We start from the raw sequence: 22,265 nt of genomic DNA on the forward strand, positions 1-22,265 counted from the left end.
TTTTTTGGAAAAGCTTGAAATATAATTTACTTGGCTCCCATAACTTTCCCAAAGGCTGGGGAAGTTTTGCACAAGTGAGTGATGCTGATACTGCTTCAGTCCCCATACAGCAGTGAGCAGGAGTTCTTCAGCTGCTCACCCTGGCAGCAACCATGTTTCTTACGACTCTGTCTTCTTTTGCAGCACCACTTGTGTTTATACGTAGACAAAAGTGGCACTGTCTTTGGAAGTGAGAATGGATGCCAGCAACTTTAGTTTGCATTGCATGTTCGCTGCTGACCTAAGCTGTGAGTTCCACAGTAAATAGGTAATGTAACATGGGGTCAAACACTATCAAAATTCAACTTGAGAGGATATTCTGACCTTATACCTCTGACTGAATTCAGACTCTGGAATATACCAGTTACGGTTTCCTCTAATGCAAAGCAAAGGCCAATATCTAGGAGCAGTGCGGCGATAAATAAGCTAGGGATGTAATTGGTGCTCTGTGGCTGTGAGAATATATGGCTATCTTGCATGTTTTAGAATGAAAACTTCACTGATATTTTGATGAAGTGTCAAATTGTTTGTTGGCAAATTCCCTAAAAAATTGATTTACAGAGTTTTAGAAATTCAACATCTAAGAACCGTATTTTGATTTGCAAGTCACAGAAATAGCAATTGAAAACATAGGAACATAGGAACAGGAGTAGGCCATTCAGCCCCTCGTGCCTGCTCTGCCATTTGATAAGATCATGGCTGATCTGTGATCTAACTCCATATACCTGCCTTTGGCCCATATCCCTTAATACCTTTGGTTGCCAAAAAGCTGTCTATCTCAGATTCTTCTTCGATCTGCATCCTCCCCACTATAAGAGTATAACCTCCCTTGATAGGTCCTGGGGAAATTATGGGATAAATTTTATGATTTAACATTTCAAAGTTAATGATCAGAAACTGCGCGACCATAAATCGGATGCACTAACTTCGGCACCTCAATTCCCGGTACGTGTTCCTATCACTTGAGGCTCTACGCCAAAAGTGCCAAATTCCAAAATTTACTCTCATTGCACGCAAAGATTTTGTCATGACACTGCAAGTAGGTGGTACTGTACTTAGTCTCCTATTTCTGCATTGTATGAAGTCCAAGACCTGTGTCATAATGCCAGTTTGTTTTGACCTGAAAGTAACAGCTAACACACTTAACACAAACCTTCCCTCCCTCCAAAACTATACCCCTGCAATGCTTGCATGGTCAGACAGGGGTGTGTGTGTGTGTGTTGTGTGTGTGTGTTGTGGTGGGTGAGTGTGTACAAGTCACTGTTGCTTGTGTTTGTATTGTTATTTTAAACTTCTTTTTCCCAAAAAGCAATTTACTTTGGCCCTGATAATTTACTCAATGCCTGAGGAAGCTCTGTACAGTGACTAATACCAAAACTACTTTATTCCCTGTACAATGACAAGCTGGAGCATTTCAGTCTATGAATCTATAATTTGTAAGATCTACGCTAGCACTGTTCCATGACCCTTTCCTTTCTTTGACTAAACCACTGCTTCTTTTTATGTTTATTGCAATGAGAGATTTCACTGATTATTGAAACATTTTTTCCACCAAGTTGATTTACCTACTATTCCTACATCAGTAACAGAGTGTGCACTGTTAGTACATTGCATCAACATTCCCAACCTTTCAAGGACATTTTGCTGCAGAGTGAAATTTCAGTTCCCTATCCTTTTTAGTTCTGGGGCCTCTCTGAGGGATGCCAAATTTCAAATCAATATTTTTGGATCTGCGCTCCCAGTCCTTATGGTGATAGCAGCAGGCTTCCATAAAATTGTGACCATTGATAACTTTCGCAGAATAGATATTCATTTTTTTCTGAATTGGTTTTGTATTTATAGTAATTGATTGATTCATGACTTATATGATGGCTGTGTCATTTTTGCAGTATCCCAGCAGCAAAAATTAGTCGTTCCAACAATTTGACAAGCCTAAGGATTACTATTTTAATTATTGTACTCTTTCATTCAGTCACATGATGCAACAGTTGCCACCATGGTGGAGATTTGTGAACAGTGGCCATGGTAGGCTCATTTACATAGATGTGAGGGAATACTAATGAAAATAAAAATCCTATTTCTATTTGTACAATACCAAAGAAAAGCTGTTGGTGCTTTTTCTGGACCATTATAGAAATAGAAATAGGATTTCAAGGGCATTGCTTGAGTATTGGGGTAGGAAATACCAATTTACTTCTCTGTGTTTCAGTGAGCTTTCCTGTTTTCAGCTGACACTAACTTAACTTTGCTGCCCTTATGAGACCATTTAACCTTCTTCTAAACAGCGTAACAGGGTCCTTGGGGTTATGGAGGCACCATTCACAGCTGCCTGTTCCACATGATCTGTTCTTGTGCATTTGATTACTTCTTCCCAGCTATTGCAACAATAGCATCCTACTTTTCATTTCAGACAGCAAAAATTCAAAATCAGTCTCCGATAAATTCAATGCTTATCTTTTTCCTCCTCTTGCAGCTGTCACTGCATTCCCTCTTCACCCCTTTAAATTGATTGAACCCTTTAAATAAGAAAGTTGCTCCCTTTCTCCTTTACAAATTTTCTGGTACTCTTCCGTCGCCTCCCGCCCCCAAAGTATCTGGCCTGGTGCGAGCATGACTTGCATCCAAAGCAGCTGACCCTGGGATTTCTGACAGGGTCAGCATCCTTAGATCTCAGCAGGTGGAAGTTTCACCCCATTCGCCCTGCTGCCCACGCATCGGGGACCCAGGAATTTTGGGGCCTTAGTTTTTAGATTAAAATATTTCTTGTAAATTAACCTGAAGATAAGTTCATTACATTGAAAAATGTTGTCATAACTGTTGAGTCTCCAACTAATTTCCCCAAATCCTATCCTTCAATCTACCTATGAAATTATAATTCAATACATATTTGTCCCCCAGTATATCAGTCTGTATTATACCATGAACTGTAATGTAGCACCATTATCTTATGACTGCTTCACTAAGGAAGAAATCATGTAAAACACTGTCTAAAATCCACTTTCTATTATACACTTGTTACCTTGTTGTTTGATTGACAGACAGATATCGGAGAGAGGATATTCTCTAAAGGGAATTCAGCAGAATCTAAAATAAAAACCTTTTACCTCAGTAGTACCTGATATTTGTAGGTCTTTATTGCTGATACTTAGCACTTGAGACAGGCCAGATCCAGAGACAGTACTGTCAGATTATGCAACCATGATATCAGAAAATTTTTAGTATGATAAAATTATATTTTGGTGAAGTTCGAATGTCATCTTGATTTAGAAAATAGCTGTATACCTACTCTTACCATGGATGAAACATAAGAAACTTTTTGAAAATCCCAATTTTTAGATACATAACGGAATTCCTCTGTACCTGGTATGAAATCCTAGTTTTATCTGTAGTAATCTCTACTACATTTTCATGGCAGGTCAAATTCAATATAGATGAGGCGGAATCCCAGTGGAACTAGGTTCTGCCCCAAATTTCTGACTCTCCTCAACCCCCACGACGAAAATCAGGCTTTCTGCCCTCTCCGAACCCAGGAATTTCAGGGCCATTCTCTCTAGATTGTATAGATTAAAAAGCCAATTTTACTAATGCACACTACTGACAGGGAACCTAGCCTGCTGGCCTTGCGCATTAGGAAATCATGGGCAGGACACCTGCCATTTCCATATATGTACTATCAGTGGGTGAGGCTCCCACCAGTAATCCACATTTGTAAAATTGTTCCTAAAGTTTCTCTCATCTTTTCTCATAGCTCATCTCCTTTACTCTTCAAATCTTAGACTGATAGAATGATACAGCACAGAAGGAGGCCATTTGGCCCATCTAGCCTGTGTTGACTCTTTGTAAGAGCTATCCAATTAATACCACTCCCCTGCTCTTTCCCCATAGCCCTGCAAATTTTTACACTTCAAGCATTTATCCAATTCCCTTTTGAAAGTTATTATTGAATCTGCTTCAACCACCCTTTCAGGCAGTGCATTCTAGATTATAACAACTTGCTGCATAAAAATCTTTTTCCTCACGTCACCTCTAGTTCTTTTGCCAATTACCTTAAATCTTTGTCCTCTGATTACTGACCTCTCTACCACTGGAAACAGTTTCTCCTTATTTACTCTATCAAAACCCTTCATGAATTTGAACACCTCTATCAAATCTCCCCTTAACCTTTTCTGTTCCAAGGAGAACAACCCCAGATTCTCTAGTTTCTCCACATAACTGAAGTCTTCATAAGAGCTCATGGTGTAGGGGGTAACATATTAGAATGGATAAAGGATTGGTTAGCTAACAGGAAACAGAGAGTAAGCATAAATGGGTCATTTTCAGGTTGGCAAGATGTAACGAGTGGAGTGCCACAGGGATTAATGCTTGGGCCTCAACTATTTACAATCTATATCAATCATTTGGATGAAGGGACCGAATGTATGGTTGCTAAATTTGCTGATGACACAAAGGTAGGTAGGAAAGTAAGTTGTGAAGAGGACATAAGGAGTCTGCAAAGGGATATAGATAGGTTAAGTGAGTGGGCAAAAATTTGGCAGATGGAGTATAATGTGAGAAAATGTGAACTTGTCCACTTTGGCAGGAGGAATAGAAAAGCGGTGTATTATTTAAATGGAGAGAGATTGTAGAACTCTAAGGTACAGAGGGATCTGGGTGTCCTAGTACATGAATCACAAAAAGTTAGTATTTAGGTACAGCAAGTGATTAGGAAGGCAAATGGAATGTTGTCATTTATTGCAAGGGGTATGGAATATAAAAGTAGAGATGGTTTGCTACAATTGTACAGGGCATTGGTGAGAATAATGTGTGCAGTTTTGGTCTCCTTATTTAAGAAAGGACGTAATTGCTTTGGAGGCGGTTCAGAGAAGGTTCACTCGACTGATTCCTGGGATGAGGGGGTTATCTTATGAGGAAAGGTTGGACAAGTTGGGCCTGTATACACTGGAGTTTAGAAGAATGAGAGGTGATCTTATTGAAACATATAAGATCCTGAGGGGACTAGAAGGGGTAGATGCTGAGAGGATGTTTCCCCTTGTGGGAGAGACTAGAACTAAGGGCTACAGTTTAAAAATAAGGGGTCTCCCATTTATGATGGAGATGAGGAGAATTTTTTTCTCTGAGGGTCGTGAGTCTGTGGAACTCTCCCAGAGAGCAGTGAAGGCAAGGTCATTGAATATTTTTAAGGCTGAGTTAGATAGATTCCTGATTAACAAGGGAGTCAAAGGTTATAGTAGGTAGACGGGAAAGTAGGGTCGGGGTCGCAATCAGATCAGCCATGATCTTATCAAATGGCAGAGCAAGCTCGAGGGGCCGAATGGCCTACTCCTGCTCTTAATTCGTTTGTTCATACATTCATTCCTGGTACCATTCTAGTAAATCTCTTCTGCACTCTCTCTAAGGCCTTGACATCCTTCCTAAAGTGTGGTGCCCAGAATTGGATACAGTACTCCAGCTGAGGCCTAACCAGTGTTTCATAAAGGTTTAACTTAACTTCCTTGCTTTTGTACTCAATGCTTTTATTTATAAAGCCAAGGATCCCATATGCCTTTTTAACAGCCTTCTCAACTTATCCTGCCACCATCAAAGACTTGTTAACGTACACCCCGAGGACTCTCTAAAAGTTTCTTTAACACAGACATTAGGCTGACTGACCTATAGTTGCCGGGGTTATCCCTCTCTCCTTTTTTGAACAAGGGTGTAACATTTACAACCCTCCAGTCCTCTGGCACCACCCCCATATCTAAGGAGGATTGGAAGATTGTGGCCAGAGCCGCCGTAATTTTCACCCTTACTTCCCTCAGCAGCCTAGAGTGCATCCCACCTGAACCGGGTGACTTTTCCACTTTAATCATTCTTGTCTCTCTTTTCTGTAACCTACCTAATGGCTATTGAAGTGTGGCCACCAGAATTGCACACAATATTGTAAGTGATATTTGACCAGTACATTATAAAGCCTCAACATAACTTCTGTAGCTTTACACTCCACAGTTCTGACTATGTACTCAACATTCCATTCCCTTTTTTAAATTAGTACTTCATTTTATCTTGACATTGAAAGTGACAAGTCTATTGTCACTCCCAGGTCTCCATTCATTATATATCGATGTTGCTTATTCTTTCTTCCAGTATGCTGTAAATTGCATTTGTCAATATTAAATTTTAATTGTCATCTACCTGCTCAATTGTCTAACAAATCTGCTGCATTCCCAATTTTAATGCTATTTGCACCCAGGTCATTAATATAGATAAGAACGAAGAAGGGTCCATGCACTGATCCCTCTGGTACGCAACTAAGCACCTACTCCTGTCTCGGTAGTATCAATCAATGGACATACTGATATATATCAAGATGTACAGAGTACTGTAAATCAGGAAATATTTATACATTAAATCTCTGCCCTTTGTCCCAAAAATCATTTTTTGTGAATTTCTTGGTTATGCACCCCAGCAAGAACTTGAATGCACAACTGTAGATGTGAAGACAGAAAAACTATGGAGTTTTCCTTTTGGGATCAGGAGGTTGTTGATACAGAGCTTTCTCTTTTGAAATGAAATAAGTGGGGTGGAGTCCCTGCTAGGATGACTGTGCTATCTATTAAACTACTGAGGAGCAATGTAGAGATGGCAGCCAACACATATTTGTAACTTACAAACCTCTGACCTTTTAAGGTCAGGCACATGTGCGACTATTTTTTAAAAGCCTTAGTATCTTTTAAATCAAACTATTATTGTGACCACTTTGCAAAACCAAGAAGGAAATGGCCTCTTTAATATTACTGCACCATGTGAGGCCATTTCCTCCCTAGCACGCAAATGTGCAGATGTGAAAGTGTGGCAGAGACTTAAAATTAATTGATTAATGTCTTTTAGTGGCATAGAATGATGTTTTCAGCTGCTAAATAAAATGTTCCAACTAAGACATGATGCCATTACTTAAAAAAAAACTTTCTCAAAATTATCATTCACATTAAACCAAATTGCAGTCAAACATCGTTATTACAATGGTGTGGAAATCACGATCAGGAATTTTTGTTCCTGAGGTTTGAGTTCCTGAACCTCCCTTTATGGAGCTTCAGCCAAAATCAGGAAAAATGGAAGTTTGTAATAGCAGTTTGTTAAAATGAGGTTTCACTTTAGGTTTGGTTGCAGGAAGGATGTTATGTGTTTCTATCTCTGTGGTGAAACCAGTTGATTTAGATTCCATTGTACATCCAGTTTTAATCATAATTATAACTTGTATTTGCTTCACTTAGCAATGAAGAATCTGTTTTTAGATTTAAATCATCCAATCAGACAAATTAATTTGTGCGATATATAAAAAATCCTTTAACATTGGAAATGTGACATAAAAACAGAAAATGCTGGAAATGCACAATGGATCAGTCAGTATGTGAAGGAGAAAGATAGGTTAATATTTTGGGTGGAACATAATGTAAGAACTGAGTTTTTAATTTATTTGATTGGATATTCAAATTGAAAACCGTCAATCCGATGGTAATATTTTAACAGGTAGCAGTTTGCTGAAAGGCTATTGTGCAAAACCATAAGATGGATAGGATTTAATAAGTTGAGGCATTAAAATGTTGAAGTTCTATCTTCTATAGTATGTGCTTTCACTGATATTACAAACGTAGTTCCAAAAACCATGGTTTGAAAGCTTTATTAACTATTTTCCATTTATAAAATTTATAAAGTGCTCTATATTATGGCATAAGTTGGAGATGGAGCTGATTTGAACGAACTGTGAAAAAATATCTTTAAATATGCTAAATGCAGCTGCCCAGAAGAGACCTTTTTTTTCCTGTTCTCAAGTATTATTTTTCCATCAGAGCTCTCGAGTTGATGTAATCTAGTTTCAAAGTGTAATCATTACTCGTGTATTTTCAATTATTTTTGATAATGAAGTTTTCATTATTCATTTTACTATTAAGTATGGCATCAGCCTAAAACAAGCTGGAATCATAGGCACTCTTTTTGAAATATATGCCTAGAGGAATTGCAGTAAAAACTACCTGAACTCAGCCCTTTTCATGTGGACTAAGTGGAGCTGTAGAGTATGCCAAGAACAGAAGATTACAAAATTAGAAGCATTACAGATTTAAAGATGCTGTAGTTACAATTTATGGAAGAAATCATTTTTGGTTATCCCTAACTCACAAAAACATCCAGAGCTGTTTGACACTACCCATTTTGTGTAATGAATTACTTATTCCTTAAAGCCATTGATTAGCTACCTAACCTAACACTGCTTTCTGAAGATAATTCTACCTCCAGAATAATTTCCTGTTTGGTATAAAAAAAATTATCCAAGGAAAAAACCTTTGAGCAAATTTTCTGCTTACACTTTAAAGGGATACTACATGTAACATGCATCAGCATCAGATGCTCATTAGATCTGTTTATAACATTTAACAATGTGTCTAAGTGCAATTAAATCTAGTTCATTCTGGAGTGAGAGTACACAAATGAGTCTTCTCTGTTATGTGTTATGCTTTTATCAGTAATTATCCCTGTCCCTTTGTATTATCCAAGTGATGTTAATGTGGCAGAATTTCAAAATTCAAATGTCGGTGTAAAAATGTATGCTATATTTTTGCCTTTTGAAATTCCAACCATATTAGTGTCCAGCTAATGTGCACGGATAGAACTAGTTCATGGAAGTGCCACATGTAACAATTGTACCAACTGATCCTAAACTCTCACTGTTGCGGGTAATAGCTTGTTTTCTGTCTCAAAGTAGTTATTCCTACATTTGATTAAGTGTTCTATCGGTTCTCAAATAAGATTGGAATCTACAAAGGAATCTAGGTGGTCATGAGATACTGATGCCATGAGTAAATAACTGATCCATTCATGATAGTATTGAGCAGGAGAGTAATAAGCTTGGCTTGGCCTCCTACAGCCGTGTTTTGTTTTACTGTCCTTTTGCCTGATTCACAAACACCCTTGCAGTTTGACTCCTATATATTAAAAAAATTGTTACATGTTTCCTTCTCCTCTTTCCCTCATGTGTAAAATTATTATTTTGTCAGTGACCATCTGTTACATTTTATGTTCTATTTTCTTCCAGCAAATTCTATTAAAGTAGAAACTCCAAGTGACGAAGAGAATGGGAGAGCCTGTGACACAAATGGTGAAGAGTGTGCTGAAGACTTGCGTATGATAGATACTTCTGGGACTAAATTGAATGGACCACACAATGGCCAAGGCAACAAAGCATTTTCTGGAGTTGGTGGCATTCGACTTCCAAATGGCAAGCTGAAGTGTGATATCTGTGGAATAATTTGCATTGGCCCAAATGTCCTCATGGTGCACAAACGTAGCCACACTGGTAAAAACAGGCACCGCTTTTTTCTGTTTTTTACCTTCATCACTTTCATTTGGATTTTACTATGCCGCATTTTTGCATGTCATTTCCAAAAAAAAATTATCATAACTGGAATAGTAAAACGCTTCACATTTAAAATGAGAATGTGATGCAGAGATTAAAGTGAGAGCCTGAAATGCATTTTAATAAGTTTTCTTTTTTTTTCTTGTTCATTGCCATTTCTTTTTTTTTAAGAACCACTGGAAAAGCCACGTTAAAAAACAAAATGCCACAACGTTCAAAAATCAAATCTGTTTATTCTGAAACTGCTGATCAGGAAGAGTAGCTCTTAACACACAATGATGCAGGCACTCTATTTAAATGAGTTCGAATCTTCATTGTGATGTGCCATTTTGATTTAAAAAAAAATTAGATTTTTCAGATCAAATTGACCCAGCCACTGAAGCGTTGAGAAACTGGCAGGTTTAGTCTGAATGCCTCATGTTATATCAAACCTGCAGCTGGCAGGAATTACAGAACAGTAACAAAGATACATCTTTTTCTGAAATTCCACACTTAATATGTTTAGCTTTTTTTTGCTAACAAATATACTCTGTCTTGCAGGGGAGCGCCCCTTCCAATGCAGTCAGTGTGGTGCGTCTTTTACTCAGAAAGGCAATCTACTTCGCCACATTAAGTTGCACTCTGGTGAGAAGCCATTCAAGTGCCATCTTTGCAACTACGCTTGCCGCCGTCGAGATGCACTCTCTGGTCATCTGCGGACTCATTCTGGTGGGTATATATGTCGACAATGTGTACACTGAGTTACCAAATGATCAGAAAGAGATGGATTCATGAAATGAAAGCCAGAAAGTAATGTTAGCAGAAGAATGCTTAGCATGTTCACACGACATTTACGTCAGGTTACATCAAAACTACAGCACAGATACAGGCTATTCGGCCCAACTGGTCTATGCTGGCATTAATGCTTCACATGAGGCTCCTCCCTCCCTACTTCTTCTAAACCTATCAGGATACTCTTCTACCCCTTTCTTCCCCATGTACTTATCCAGCTTCCCCTTAAATGCATCTATGCTATTTGTCTCAACTACTCCTTTTGGTAGCACGTTCCACATTCTAACCACTCTCTGGGTAAAGAAGTTTCTCCTGAATTCCCAACTGGATTTATTAATGACTATCTTATATTTCTGACCTCTAGTTTTGGACTCCTCCACAAGTGGAAACATCTTCTCTACGTCTAGCCTATCAAATCCTTTCATTATCTTAAAGACCTCTATCAGGTCACTCCTCAGACTTCTCTTTTCTAGAGAAAAGAGCCCCAGCCTGTTCAGCCTTTCCTGATAAGGATATCCTCTCAATTCTGGTATCATCCTTGTGAATCTTGTTTGCACCATCTCCAATGCCTCTACATCCTTTCTATAATATGGAGACCAGAACTGTGCACAATACTCCGTGTGGTCTAAACAAGGTTCTATACAAGTTTAACATAACTTCTCTGCTTTTCAATTCTATCTCTCTAGAAATGAACCCGAGTGCTTGATTTGCCTTTTTTATGGCTTTATTTAACCGCGACGCTACTTTTAGTGATTTGTGTTTCTGTACCCCTAGATCCCTTTGCTCGTCTATCCTGTTTAGACTCTTAGAGGGAAAAAAATTGGATAGGACATATTATTGGGCGGGGGTAGCACGATCTGCTATTACCCCGCGGCCAATGGCCCCTGCGCAGGCAGGACAAGGCTTTTGTCAGGCCTGAGGAGTTACCGACAAGCAGCGTTCCGAATCAGCGTTGAACAAGGATTCGATGCAATTCGCATTTTCCACCAGCAGGGGGAGCCCCAATCTCTTAAAGGCAGGCTGTCTCTTAAAAATCTCTTAAAGGTAGCTGGTACCTGTTACTTGCTGAAAATAACAGTCTGCTGTCTGCACAGAGTCTGAACGGAGATCAGACATCGCACATACAAAATACAGATGCAGCTCCCGTCCCTATGTTTACAAACTGATGAGTTAAGTTAAAAAATTGAATAAAGGTTGCGCACTACTAAATCCCACATCCTCCAATCTGCATGCCAAACCTCACCAATCTGCCGATCTGAGTTGGTACCAGGCCTGCGAGAGTGCGTGCACCAAAGTTCTCTGCTGATGCACAAGAGGCCTTGGTGCAAGAGGTGGACAGAAGGAGGGATATCGTATATCGTCGGGGGAGGGGGAGGGGCAAGAGGCCCTCCAGACATATACCCAAAAGGTTGTGGGAGGCAGCGGGGGATGAAGTCAATGCCAGGCGCACAACATCATGAACATGGATGCAGTGCAGGAAGAAGTTCAATGCTTTGAGGTCAACTGTCAAGTGGCATCTCCTACCAACTACACCACTAGCCACATCCACTGCTCCACACACTACACCCCCGTCACTCACATACCAACAAACTCTTTCCATCAGTACTCAACTCTTCCAATCAGATGCTTCCTCTCACACTTACACATTACCACTGTTGCAAGCTGCCCACTCACAACTCACAGGCCACACACACCGGCAGCTATTCAATCATGACAGGCACATCACCCAGACACACATCCCGCTTTCTTGCAGGAGAAGGTGGCGCATATCAGGAGGCAGCAAGTGGAAGTGGCATTTAGCCCCTCGAGCCTGTTCCGCCATTCAGTGAGATCATAGCGGACCTGTGATCTAACTCCATATACCCACCTTAGCCCCCTATCCCTTAATACTCTTGGAAAACAGAAATCTATCAATCTCAGCCTTAAAATTCACAATTGAACTAGCATCAACTGCCGTTTGCAGAGGAGCGTTCCAAACTTCTCCCACCCTTTGCGTGTAGAAGCATTTCCTAACTTCACTCCTGCACGTCCTGGCTCTAAATGTTAGGCTATGACCCCGTGTCCAAGTATTCAAGTCTAGGAGTCCTCCAAAAACAGTTACAAATGTCTCGGCGGCCAGAAGCAATAATCCAGCCACTAACCTGTAAATCCTGCAAGGTCCCTTTAAATAGCGCTGGTCGGGGTCCTCCAGGCACTCTAAGACACGTTCAGATGGTTGGGGTTAAAACTGTGCATTGAGTTGAGCATTAAGTCCCAAAATGGTGTCTATCACTTTAAATCAGCGTTAATTGATTGTATCCATTTTCTCCTTACTTTACATGCAGCCGACGTTCGGTATTTGCGCATGCGCTAGCTCCTATACCAAGATGGCGTCTGGCGCACATCATGCTGGAAACGTGCATGCGCAGCCAAGGTGCCATCTTGAATGTTGGAGAGACTGTAGCGCCCGTTGTTTCGGTGCTACACGGCCCAATTTAGCGCCCTTATTATCCAAGCAGTATGTGGCCTCATTCTTCCTATCAAAATGCATCACCTCACAATTATCTATATTGAAATTCATTTGCCAATTACATGCCCACTATGCAAGTTTATTAATGTCCTGTTGCATTTTGACGCATTCATGTTAACTGCAATTAACTATTAACTACGCACCTCAATTTGGTGTCGTCCACAAATTTTGAGATTATACTTCCGATTCCCGAATTTAAATCGTTAATGTAAATTGTGAACAGCACCGATCCCTGTGGTACACCACTTTCTACCTTTTGCCAGTCTGAGTAGCTACCCTTAACCCCTACTCTCTGTTTTCTGTTTTGTAGCCAGTTTGCTATCCATTCTGCTACCTGTCCCCTGACTCCACATGCTCTGATCTTAGCCATGAGTCTACAATGTGGCACCTGATCGAAGCCTTTTGAAAATCCAAATATATTACATCTACTGCATTACCCTTGTCTAATCTTTCTGTTACTTCTTCAAAGAATTCAATAAGGTTGGTCAAGCATGACTTTCCCTTCTGAAATCTGTGCTGACTATTCTTTATTATATTTTCGTTCTCTAGATGTCTTTCTATTACATTTTTCTGTCCATTATTTTAACAGAGGCATTACCTTCCATTAAAATGGTGGGCAGAGGAATGTCATATAAATGGGCTAAGCAGTCTCCCACATATATCATCAACTGTAATTCCAAGGAGTATAAGATATTCATTGATTGTGATATTTTCTACAAATTTTGTTTTGTTCCCCTCCAATTTTCTAGCACCCTTCACTGAGATCTGTTGTAGTTCTGTTATGGCCAATGCAGCTGAGATCAGATAGCTCTACACAGACTTAGAGCTTGAGCCTAAGAGCTTCCTGGTCCATATAGCTCAGTTCCACAGCCAGCTTCGCACTTACCAACTGAACCATCAGCAGAACTGTATATGGTTAGATTGTATTTAACAATTCTTCTTTGGGAGTCTGCATCAAAAAAAATACACTTCTGGAAATATAAATGTAATTTTACTTTATATTTAAAGTTACAATCCATCTATAAATGTTCCATGCTCAATAAAATCATCACAAACATAAAAGCCCAGAAATTAACTGCGCCATCTAAATTCGGGGTTTGGGATGGGGTCACCGCCAGATCAAAGTGGCAGATGGACAATGATGTCTGAAGTGTGAAGGATGCACACTAGAGTATCTCCCATCATGTTGGTGATAAGATGGAGAATATGTGTTTTATAAGTAAGTGGATGTGTTGTGGTGTTGACAATGGTAAGTGATAGCAGGGGGTGTTTGGTAGGATATTTTGGTTTTGTGACCATATTGGAGACCGTGGGCTACAATTAGAGGAGGAAACTATTGAGAATTTGGGGGGTATTTGGGGTTGAGTGTTAAGCAGATAGGATTTGGGATGGGTAATAAATAGTTTAAGGTAGTATTTGGATAGTGAATATTTGATGGATTGAGGTAGCTTGCAGTTGGGAAGTGAAAAGCTTGGTTGGTGGGTATTGGGTTTGGGGAGGCAATGAGTATCATAGAGGCTAGTGGATAGTTGAGATAAGTGTACATTTTCAATATGGACAGTGGTTGTGGATATTGCAGAGATTTTTTTTTCTATTAGTTCTCAGAATGTATGCGATGTTGACAAAGTCGCATTTTTATTGCCATTCCCTAGTTGACCGGAAAAGGTGTTGGGCCTTATCCTTGAACCACTGTAGTACTTCTGCTGATGGTGCTCCCACAATGGTGCTAGGTAGGGAATTCCAGGATTTTCACCTAACAGTGACTAATGGACAGCAGTATATGTTCAAGTCAGGATGGTCTGTGACTTGGAGTGGGACCTGCAGATGATGGTGTTCCCATAATTTTGCTGCTTTTGTCCTTTTCAGTGGTAGAGGTCACAAGGCTGAGGGATGCTGCAGTGCATTCCATAGATAGTACATACATCAATCACAGTGCGCTGGTTGTGGAGGGTCTGGAAATTGAGTTCAGTAGCGGAGGCACTAATCAAACCAGCTGATATCATAGATGGCCAAACTTCTTGAATGTAGATGCAGCTGCACTCTTCTAGGCGAGTGGTGAGTATTCTTTCACACTCCTGAGTTGAGTCTTGTAAATGGAGGAGAGGCTTTGAGGGATCAGGAAGTGAGCCACTCGTCACAGAGTGCCCATCTTCTGCCCTGTTTTTGTTGCCACGTTGTTGATATGGTTGGTCCAGTTGAGCAATGATTGTACTGTTGAAAGTCGTGGGACGTAACTAATGTGTGTGTATATGTACAACAACTAACAACTTGCATTTATATAGCGCATTTAACCTAGTAAAACATCCCAAGACGCTTCACATTAATGTTATCAAACAAAATTTGACACGAGCCACATAGAGATATTAGGACAGATAACCAAAAGCTTGGTCAAAGAGGTGGGTTTTAAGGAGCATCTTAAAGGAGGAAAGTGAGGTAGAGAGGCGGAGAGGTTTAAGGAGGGAATCCCAGAGCTTAGGTCCTAGACGGCTGAAGGCACGGCCGCCAATGAATGCGCAAAGGAAATCAGGGATGCGCAAGAAGCCAGAATTGGAGGAATGCAGAATTCTCGGAGGGTTTTTTTTTATTCGTTCACGGGATGTGGGCGTCGCTGGCGAGGCCAGCATTTATTGCCCATCCCTAATTGCCCTCGAGAAGGTGGTGGTGAGCCGCCTTCTTGAACCGCTGCAGTCCGTGTTTGGCTGGAGACGGTTACAGAGATATGGAGGGGCAGACCATGGAGGGATTTGAGCACAAGGATGAGAATATTAAATTTGAGCATTGCAGGACTGGGCGACAATGTAGGCCAGTAAGCACAGAGGTGATGGGTGAACGGGACTTGGTGCAAGTCAGGATACGGGCAGCAGAGCTTTGGATGAGCTGGCTTATGTATGTATGTTAATATTCATCAACCTACTGTGGTGTTGCACATGGGGAGTCAAGACCAAATGTAGCCTTCAGGTGAAGCAGGTTTAAAGGTCAAGGGATAATTGGACCAAGGCATGCAGATGTAAGCTGTAATTCTGAGCAGCGTATAGTTGACAGAAAAAAAAATGTGGATTTTGGGAGGGGAAGAGTAGAGAAGTTAGAGTACTCAGCTGTAAAAGATCAGAGAGGAATACTGAGCAGTTTAAGGATAGGGTACTTGGAGGATTGAGGTAGTGGGTAATGAAGCTGAATAGTGTGGGATAGTAAGTATTGAGGAACATTGAGACATCAATCAAGAGTTATTTAAACTAGGTAGGTAGAAGAATGGCAAGAAGGAAGCCAGATCCCAAAAAGAGGCTGATCGTAGGGTAGAAAGTAGTAAGTGGGTTCATATGGGCACAGAAACTCAAATAGAAATAGATGAACCAGAAACTAGGGAAAGGCGGTCACTGGGGGATATATATATTAATGTAGACAATCTTTCTTTATATTACTATATGAATGCTAGAAGCATTAGCGATTAGATGCTGGACCTGCAGGGTGTGGTGGCAGCTGGGAACTCTAATGTAGTGCGAATATCAGAAACATGGACAACTCCAGAGGATTTGGACACTGCAGTGGAAAGACTTCAGGATCTTTCTGGATAGATGAATTAAGATGAACCGAATGACCTTCCTCATTTGTAATTATATTGAGCTCTTGTTATGTCTTTTCTAGAATGTTTTTCTCTGAATATGTAGCCTATTTGCATCAATAATTTTTATGAAATGTCATTAATGTTAGAAATGGCAAAAATACACAAACCATTATTTTCTTCAGATTTCAACAGTGAATCACAAACTATTGCATCTGAGTTTCAGTGATGATAATGCACTGTTTTACACTTTCATACCAAATGGTTAATTTTGGCTAACTGTAATTCACAACCAATACAAATAGGTAGAGACTTTAGTTTGGATTCCCTGTCCTTTAAAAATTACTTTCATATTCATAGCTGCTTTTTAAAAAAATCATAAAATGCAATGTGGTGTAAAGTATTTTAGCTCATTTGATTTTTACAATGCAGTATTTTGAAAATATATCAGGTAGCTGAGTGTTAATAGTTTTGTACACTATTCTTTCACTTACAGCACCTGGGTTAGGATTTCAGATTTTTATTTATTAATTGAAATTAAGAATTTCAGGAAATCTAAGTGCAATTTTTTTTTAATGCTGCCGTATGTATTCAGTTTTGAAACTTGCAAATGATGCACCTTATTTTCTCCATAAGCATCAGTGTGATCATTTTAATTTCCTATTAATTTTGTTTATAGGAGAAAAGCAGACGGGACATGAGAGTACTAAATGTAATACAGAACTGTACTTAACACTGATGCTGATAACTAGCGTTTTTAAAAAACTTTAGTAATTACGTCAACAGATCACTGGGAAATAACATGTATACATAATGCATCATAAGAGTCTAGTAGATAATCTAGTAGATTCTATGCTGCAGTTGGAATAAATGTAATTAGACCATGAGCTGAGAACCGATTGCTTTAACTTCCTAAAGATCCCCTCTTTCAACACAAAACCTACAGGATTGTTCAGTGCAGCCAATAATAGAGGCGCATTTTTATATTTAGTTTAGGCTCCGTTTACACTGTGGGATAGAATTTCCATGGGAGCTCTCCCGATCTCCCATCCTAACGTCAGCAGAAGATTGCCGGAAACCCTGTTTGCAGCATTTCTCTGGGGTTTCTGTTAAATTACAGCGTGAAATCAGAAGAACCTCTGTGGAAATTCAACCCCCTTAAGTTTAGCATCAGTGCAAAGCAATTTCCTCTTTGCACCAATGGTGAACATGCGATTTAATTCCAGAGTGAAGGCTCGACTTGGCTCTGGAGGAAAGCAGAGTGAGACTTCTTGGAGGCGGTCAGTCTTGCATCACTTTGGTTTGACACCCTGTAGATTTCCCCTCCCCCCTTCTCTAAACACTTAAAATTTCTGAGGCCAAAATTCCACGGTCCTTCCTGGGCACTGTCAGAGCAGCTCCAGTGGGAGTGCGGCAGATGGGCTGTGAAACCAGTGAGGACCCAGGTACACCAGGTCCTGCCTGTGCTGGCAGTATCTGTGAGGCCTTGTAACAGACAGGAACTCAAGAATCTTGACTTCATCCAGGGCAAAGCAGTTTGCTTCATTGATGCACCTGCCACTGAACTCAATATCTGCTCCCTCCACCACCAGCACACTGTGGCTGCAGAATGCACTATCTATAGGATGCACTGCAGCAGTTCATGAAGCTTACTTCAACAGCACCTGCCAGCCCCACAGTCTCTACCACCAAGAACGTCATGGGAATATCGTCACCTACAAGTTCCCTCCAAATCACACACCATCCTGACTTGAACATATATTGCCTTTCCTTTACCATTGCTGGATCAAAATTCTGGAATTCCCTACCTAATAACATCATGGGAGCACCATCAGCACAAGGACTGCAACAGTTCAAAGAGATGGCCCACCAACACTTTCTGAGGGCAACTAGGGATGGGCAATAAATGCAGCTTGCCAGAATCCCTCACATCCTGAGAACAAAATAAAAAAGTAAACAGATCACTAGGAGAGCTTTGAGGGCCTGAGTCACTGACTCCAGGTCGGGTTTGTTGATGACTGAAATTGAATTTGTCTTTCTTCTTCCCTCTGTGGCCAAGTCTTTGGGCCTGTTGGCAACATCTTCCCCCTCCCTCCACCAGATGTATTTTCTTAACCAGCATGTCAACTTGGGTTTGGATACAGTCTTCGTTGGACGTCTTGGCTGCACCTCCAAAGTGGGATTGTTTCCTCAGCCTCCACCACCTCTATTCTCCGCATTAATCACTGATCAACATTCAGATCTCCACAGGAGACATCTAAGGCCAAAGGATAGCGGACCCACTTCTTACCAGGACTCTCATTTACCACTAACTGCTTCTATTTGGCATTAAGGGACTTAGACCGTGCTCTATTCCACTCTAACTCAAATCTTCTCCTTCATCTTCACTCTCTAACACTCAATTTGCCACCCCACTTTGCCTGCTGCTTTTGATCCTGGGCATGCCTCACCACCCTTTTCCTCCTCCTCCTCACTTCCACTGGCTCCTGATTAACTCTTCACTGTTTCCCTGGTCACCTCAATTCATTGCCTTCCTGTTTTCAATCTGGGCAGTGCCTCACCTGATCAGCTGACACTTCCTTTAGTTCCTGGATCCTCCTCTTCCCCTACCACCACTGAACCAGTCCTCTTCTCTCATTGACAGGTTAGCCGCTCTGGCACCTCATACCTTCTATAACTCACCCTCATTCCACCACCACTGCCTCCACTTCTAATCTCTTGACTAAGTATCCATCCTTGGCCCTCTTTTATTCCTCATCTACTGGATGCCCCTTAGCGACAGCATCCGCAGACAGTGGTATAATGTATGCTGGCGATGCCCAACTGTACTTTCCAACATTTCTTTCGGCCCCAATAAGCAACTGTAGACTTGAAGTTTCAATTGGTACTGTTAATGGACAAACGCTTAACATGTTCGCATGACATTCTTCTGTTCTCTAGTTTAAGGAGACATTAATAGTTGGGTTAAGAGGGGAGATTTTCCAGGTCTGTTTCTGGGTGCAGTGAATATCAGAAAATTCAGCAGGCTGGAGTGCATATCTGTTGAGCAACCCAGCCCATTTTCCTTCCTTTATTTTAGATGTATTTCATGATGTGTCATTCTGTTCAGTTCCATCGCAATTGCAATGCAGTGGGGGTAATTTTGACCAAACCTACCTAGTGGGCGGGATGTGAAACGGGAGGCCGATCCGATCCTATCAATTTCCTGCTGACCAGATTAGGTTAAAATTACCCCCAGTATCTATTACTTGCTAAATAAAATAGCAACCATAAATTATGTTCTTTTCAACCACCAAATTAATTTTTCTCCCCTTCTTTAGGACTCATACTGTACCTTCCCCAGATTGAGACAATGGGCAGGTGACCTGCTCTCAGCTCTCTATCACTGCTGCTTTTGAACTAGGCTCAGGGAGAAGCAGGAGAGTATTCCATGGTGACTCAGTAATAATATAAATTAAGGCATTGGTTACATAGAATTACACAGTATTTACAGCACAAAAACAGGCCATTCAGTCGAACTGATATATGCTGGTGTTTATGCTCCACACGAGCCTCCCCCCACTCTACTTCATCTAACCCTATCAGGATACCCTTCTATTCTTTTCTGCCCCATGTGTTTATCTAGCTTCCCCTTAAATGCATCTATGCTAGTCGCCTCAACTACTCCTTGTGGTAGCAAGTTCCACATTCTAACCACTCTCTGGGTAAAGAAGTTTCTCTTGAATTCCTTATTGGATTTATTAGTGACCACCTTATATTGATGACCATTAGTTTCCCCACAAGTTGAAACATGTTCTCTACATCTACCCTATCAAACACCGTAATAATTTTAAAGACCTCTAGTAGGTCACCTTTCAACTTTTTTTCTAAAGAAAAGAGCGCCAGCCTGTTCAGTCTTTCCTGATAGAAATTGAAATAGTTAGCAGCATTTTAGAATATGGATTGGGCTATGTGTAGTAATCTTCATCTTTGTTTAGGGTAAAGATTTTGAAGATGTGTACAACTTATAGATGGGCTTAGACCTTACAGTAAAGGATATTTCTGTCATTGGCTGAAATTCTGGAAGACACCAACCCAGCAGCTTGCCAACTAATATTTGTATGAATTTAATCAATTTTAGATCATAGAATTGGTAGTATTGTTTTTGAGAAATTCAGTGACTTACTTTGTTCTGTCCTTTGAATTTATGCCTTCTTCTGGGAAACTGTCAGCTTGGCTCAGTTGATAGCATTTTGTTTCTGAGTAGAAGGTTGTGGCTTCAAGGGCCACTCCAGGATTTGAACACTGTTTCCAAAATTCCTCAGGTCACAATCCCATCATGCTTGATAGTGCCCTCCAGCACTGACCTGCTAGAGTTTGTGGGGTCAGTGGTATGACATTTAATTTGCATAGGTCAGGCATTTCTCTGGCATGTGCCTGCTGAAAACTCTGGTACATGCTCGTGGGGACGGAGTTGCTCAGGCTCCCGACCGTGGCAGTGATCCTATTGGCCCCCTGAGTAAGGAAGCCAATGTGGGAATTTTTTTTCAAATTTAAGAGTCTTCGGGGGTCCTTGCCATTTGCCTGGCCTAGACCCCGGACCAGTGGAGCCCTCATTAGACCTTGTGGAAACTGATACGCCTCGCCTCCTTCGGCATCGGGTTGCCACAACTACTACGCCGATTCCCCTTCCAAGCTCATGGGCGGGTACTCACAGCTTAGCTGTCATTTGCCTTGTAAAGGGACAAAGAGAAATCTGCCTCTTACAAGGCAAAGAGGAAACTCACAGAAACCTATGGAAACCCGGCAGAGCCCCTACAGAACTTTGGCCCCACAATCTAGGCTGAAAATTCAGTAAAGTATTGAGGAAGTGTGGCATTGTTGGAGGTGTTGTCTTTTAGATGAGATGTTAAAACCAAGGCCCCATTTTCCTGTTCAGGTGGATGTAAAGAATCCCATGGCACTATTGAAAGAGAGCGGGGAGTTCGCCCAGTGTCCTGGCCAATAGTCCTCTCTCAGCCAATACCATAAAAAAACATATTAACTGGTCATGCATCTCAATTGCTGCTAATGGGACCTTCCTGTTTGCAAATCAATTGTCACATTTACCTATGTAATAACAGTAACTACACTTCAAAAGGTATTCATTGGCTGTGAGGACATGAAAGACACTATATGAATGTAATTTTTTTTCTTTCTAAAGAAGCAACATATTGCCCGAGTTATGTTGCACATCCAGACCATTTTACATAGTGCAATGGCTCAAGACATACGTGACAATTCTGTCAACTCTTCATTTACTGAAAATGTCATTGCTAGTAATTAGTACTCTGAGCACACATTTAAATATGCATGCATTGAGTTTTACGTTACCCTACTGAACAGTAATGCAAGTGAACAGCATAACTCTAACTACAGCTTACACTGCGGTTGGTAAATTATAACTGGAATATTAATATCAGAAATCACTAAAGAATTTTAAATTTGAATAATAAACTGGCAATGTTGCAGGTTTCAATTAAGGCTGATACTTGGTTTTCATTCTGATTATTCTTAAGTATAAAGCGCTGTTTATAAAGAGATTTCACAACCTCCGTTCTATTCTTCAGTGTTTGGCCCTCTCTTGTCACCTACAGCTAAAATCTAACAAATTTAGTATAGTGTTGTGGTTTGTAGGTAGCATTTTTTTTGTTTTCTCCCTGTGAAAATACACATTAATTAAGGAATGTGGAAGACTGCGTGTCCGGCGGGTTAACGTGAATTTGGAGCTGTTCCATAGTTTTCTAGCATAACATGATTCATCTTTATAAAGCTCATACACTTGATCATACTGCCTGTTTTTTTCCACACTTTAGGAATAGCCAATTGTATAATAATGTTTATTTTGTTTTTAACCCTTACACTGCCAGCACCTAGTGGGAATTTCAGGTTCCCTGGCCTGGTCAGTTTGTGGATGATTTTTTGATCTAGCTCACACACACAGATGGTGGAACAAACTCTAACATATTACAGTATCAATA

The 22,265-nt window shown here is 40.6% G+C and overlaps 1 protein-coding gene across 5 annotated transcripts in view; it reads left to right on the forward strand.

Moving 5' to 3' along the window:
- The window catches only part of ikzf1 (IKAROS family zinc finger 1 (Ikaros)), a 74,269-nt gene that overhangs the window by 36,824 nt on the left and 15,180 nt on the right, over window positions 1-22,265 (forward strand). For 4 of the 5 annotated variants that reach the window (XM_068005260.1, XM_068005291.1, XM_068005269.1 and 1 more), the window contains exons 4-5: window positions 9,107-9,367; window positions 9,968-10,135. In XM_068005260.1, the coding sequence (XP_067861361.1) occupies window positions 9,107-9,367; window positions 9,968-10,135 (429 nt within the window). The remainder of the gene's footprint in view (window positions 1-9,106; window positions 9,368-9,967; window positions 10,136-22,265) is intronic. The other variant, XM_068005277.1, reaches the window with a different exon arrangement.

This window comes from Heptranchias perlo, chromosome 2 (genome assembly GCF_035084215.1).
Source record: "Heptranchias perlo isolate sHepPer1 chromosome 2, sHepPer1.hap1, whole genome shotgun sequence".
NCBI classification, from domain to species: Eukaryota; Metazoa; Chordata; class Chondrichthyes; order Hexanchiformes; family Hexanchidae; genus Heptranchias; species Heptranchias perlo.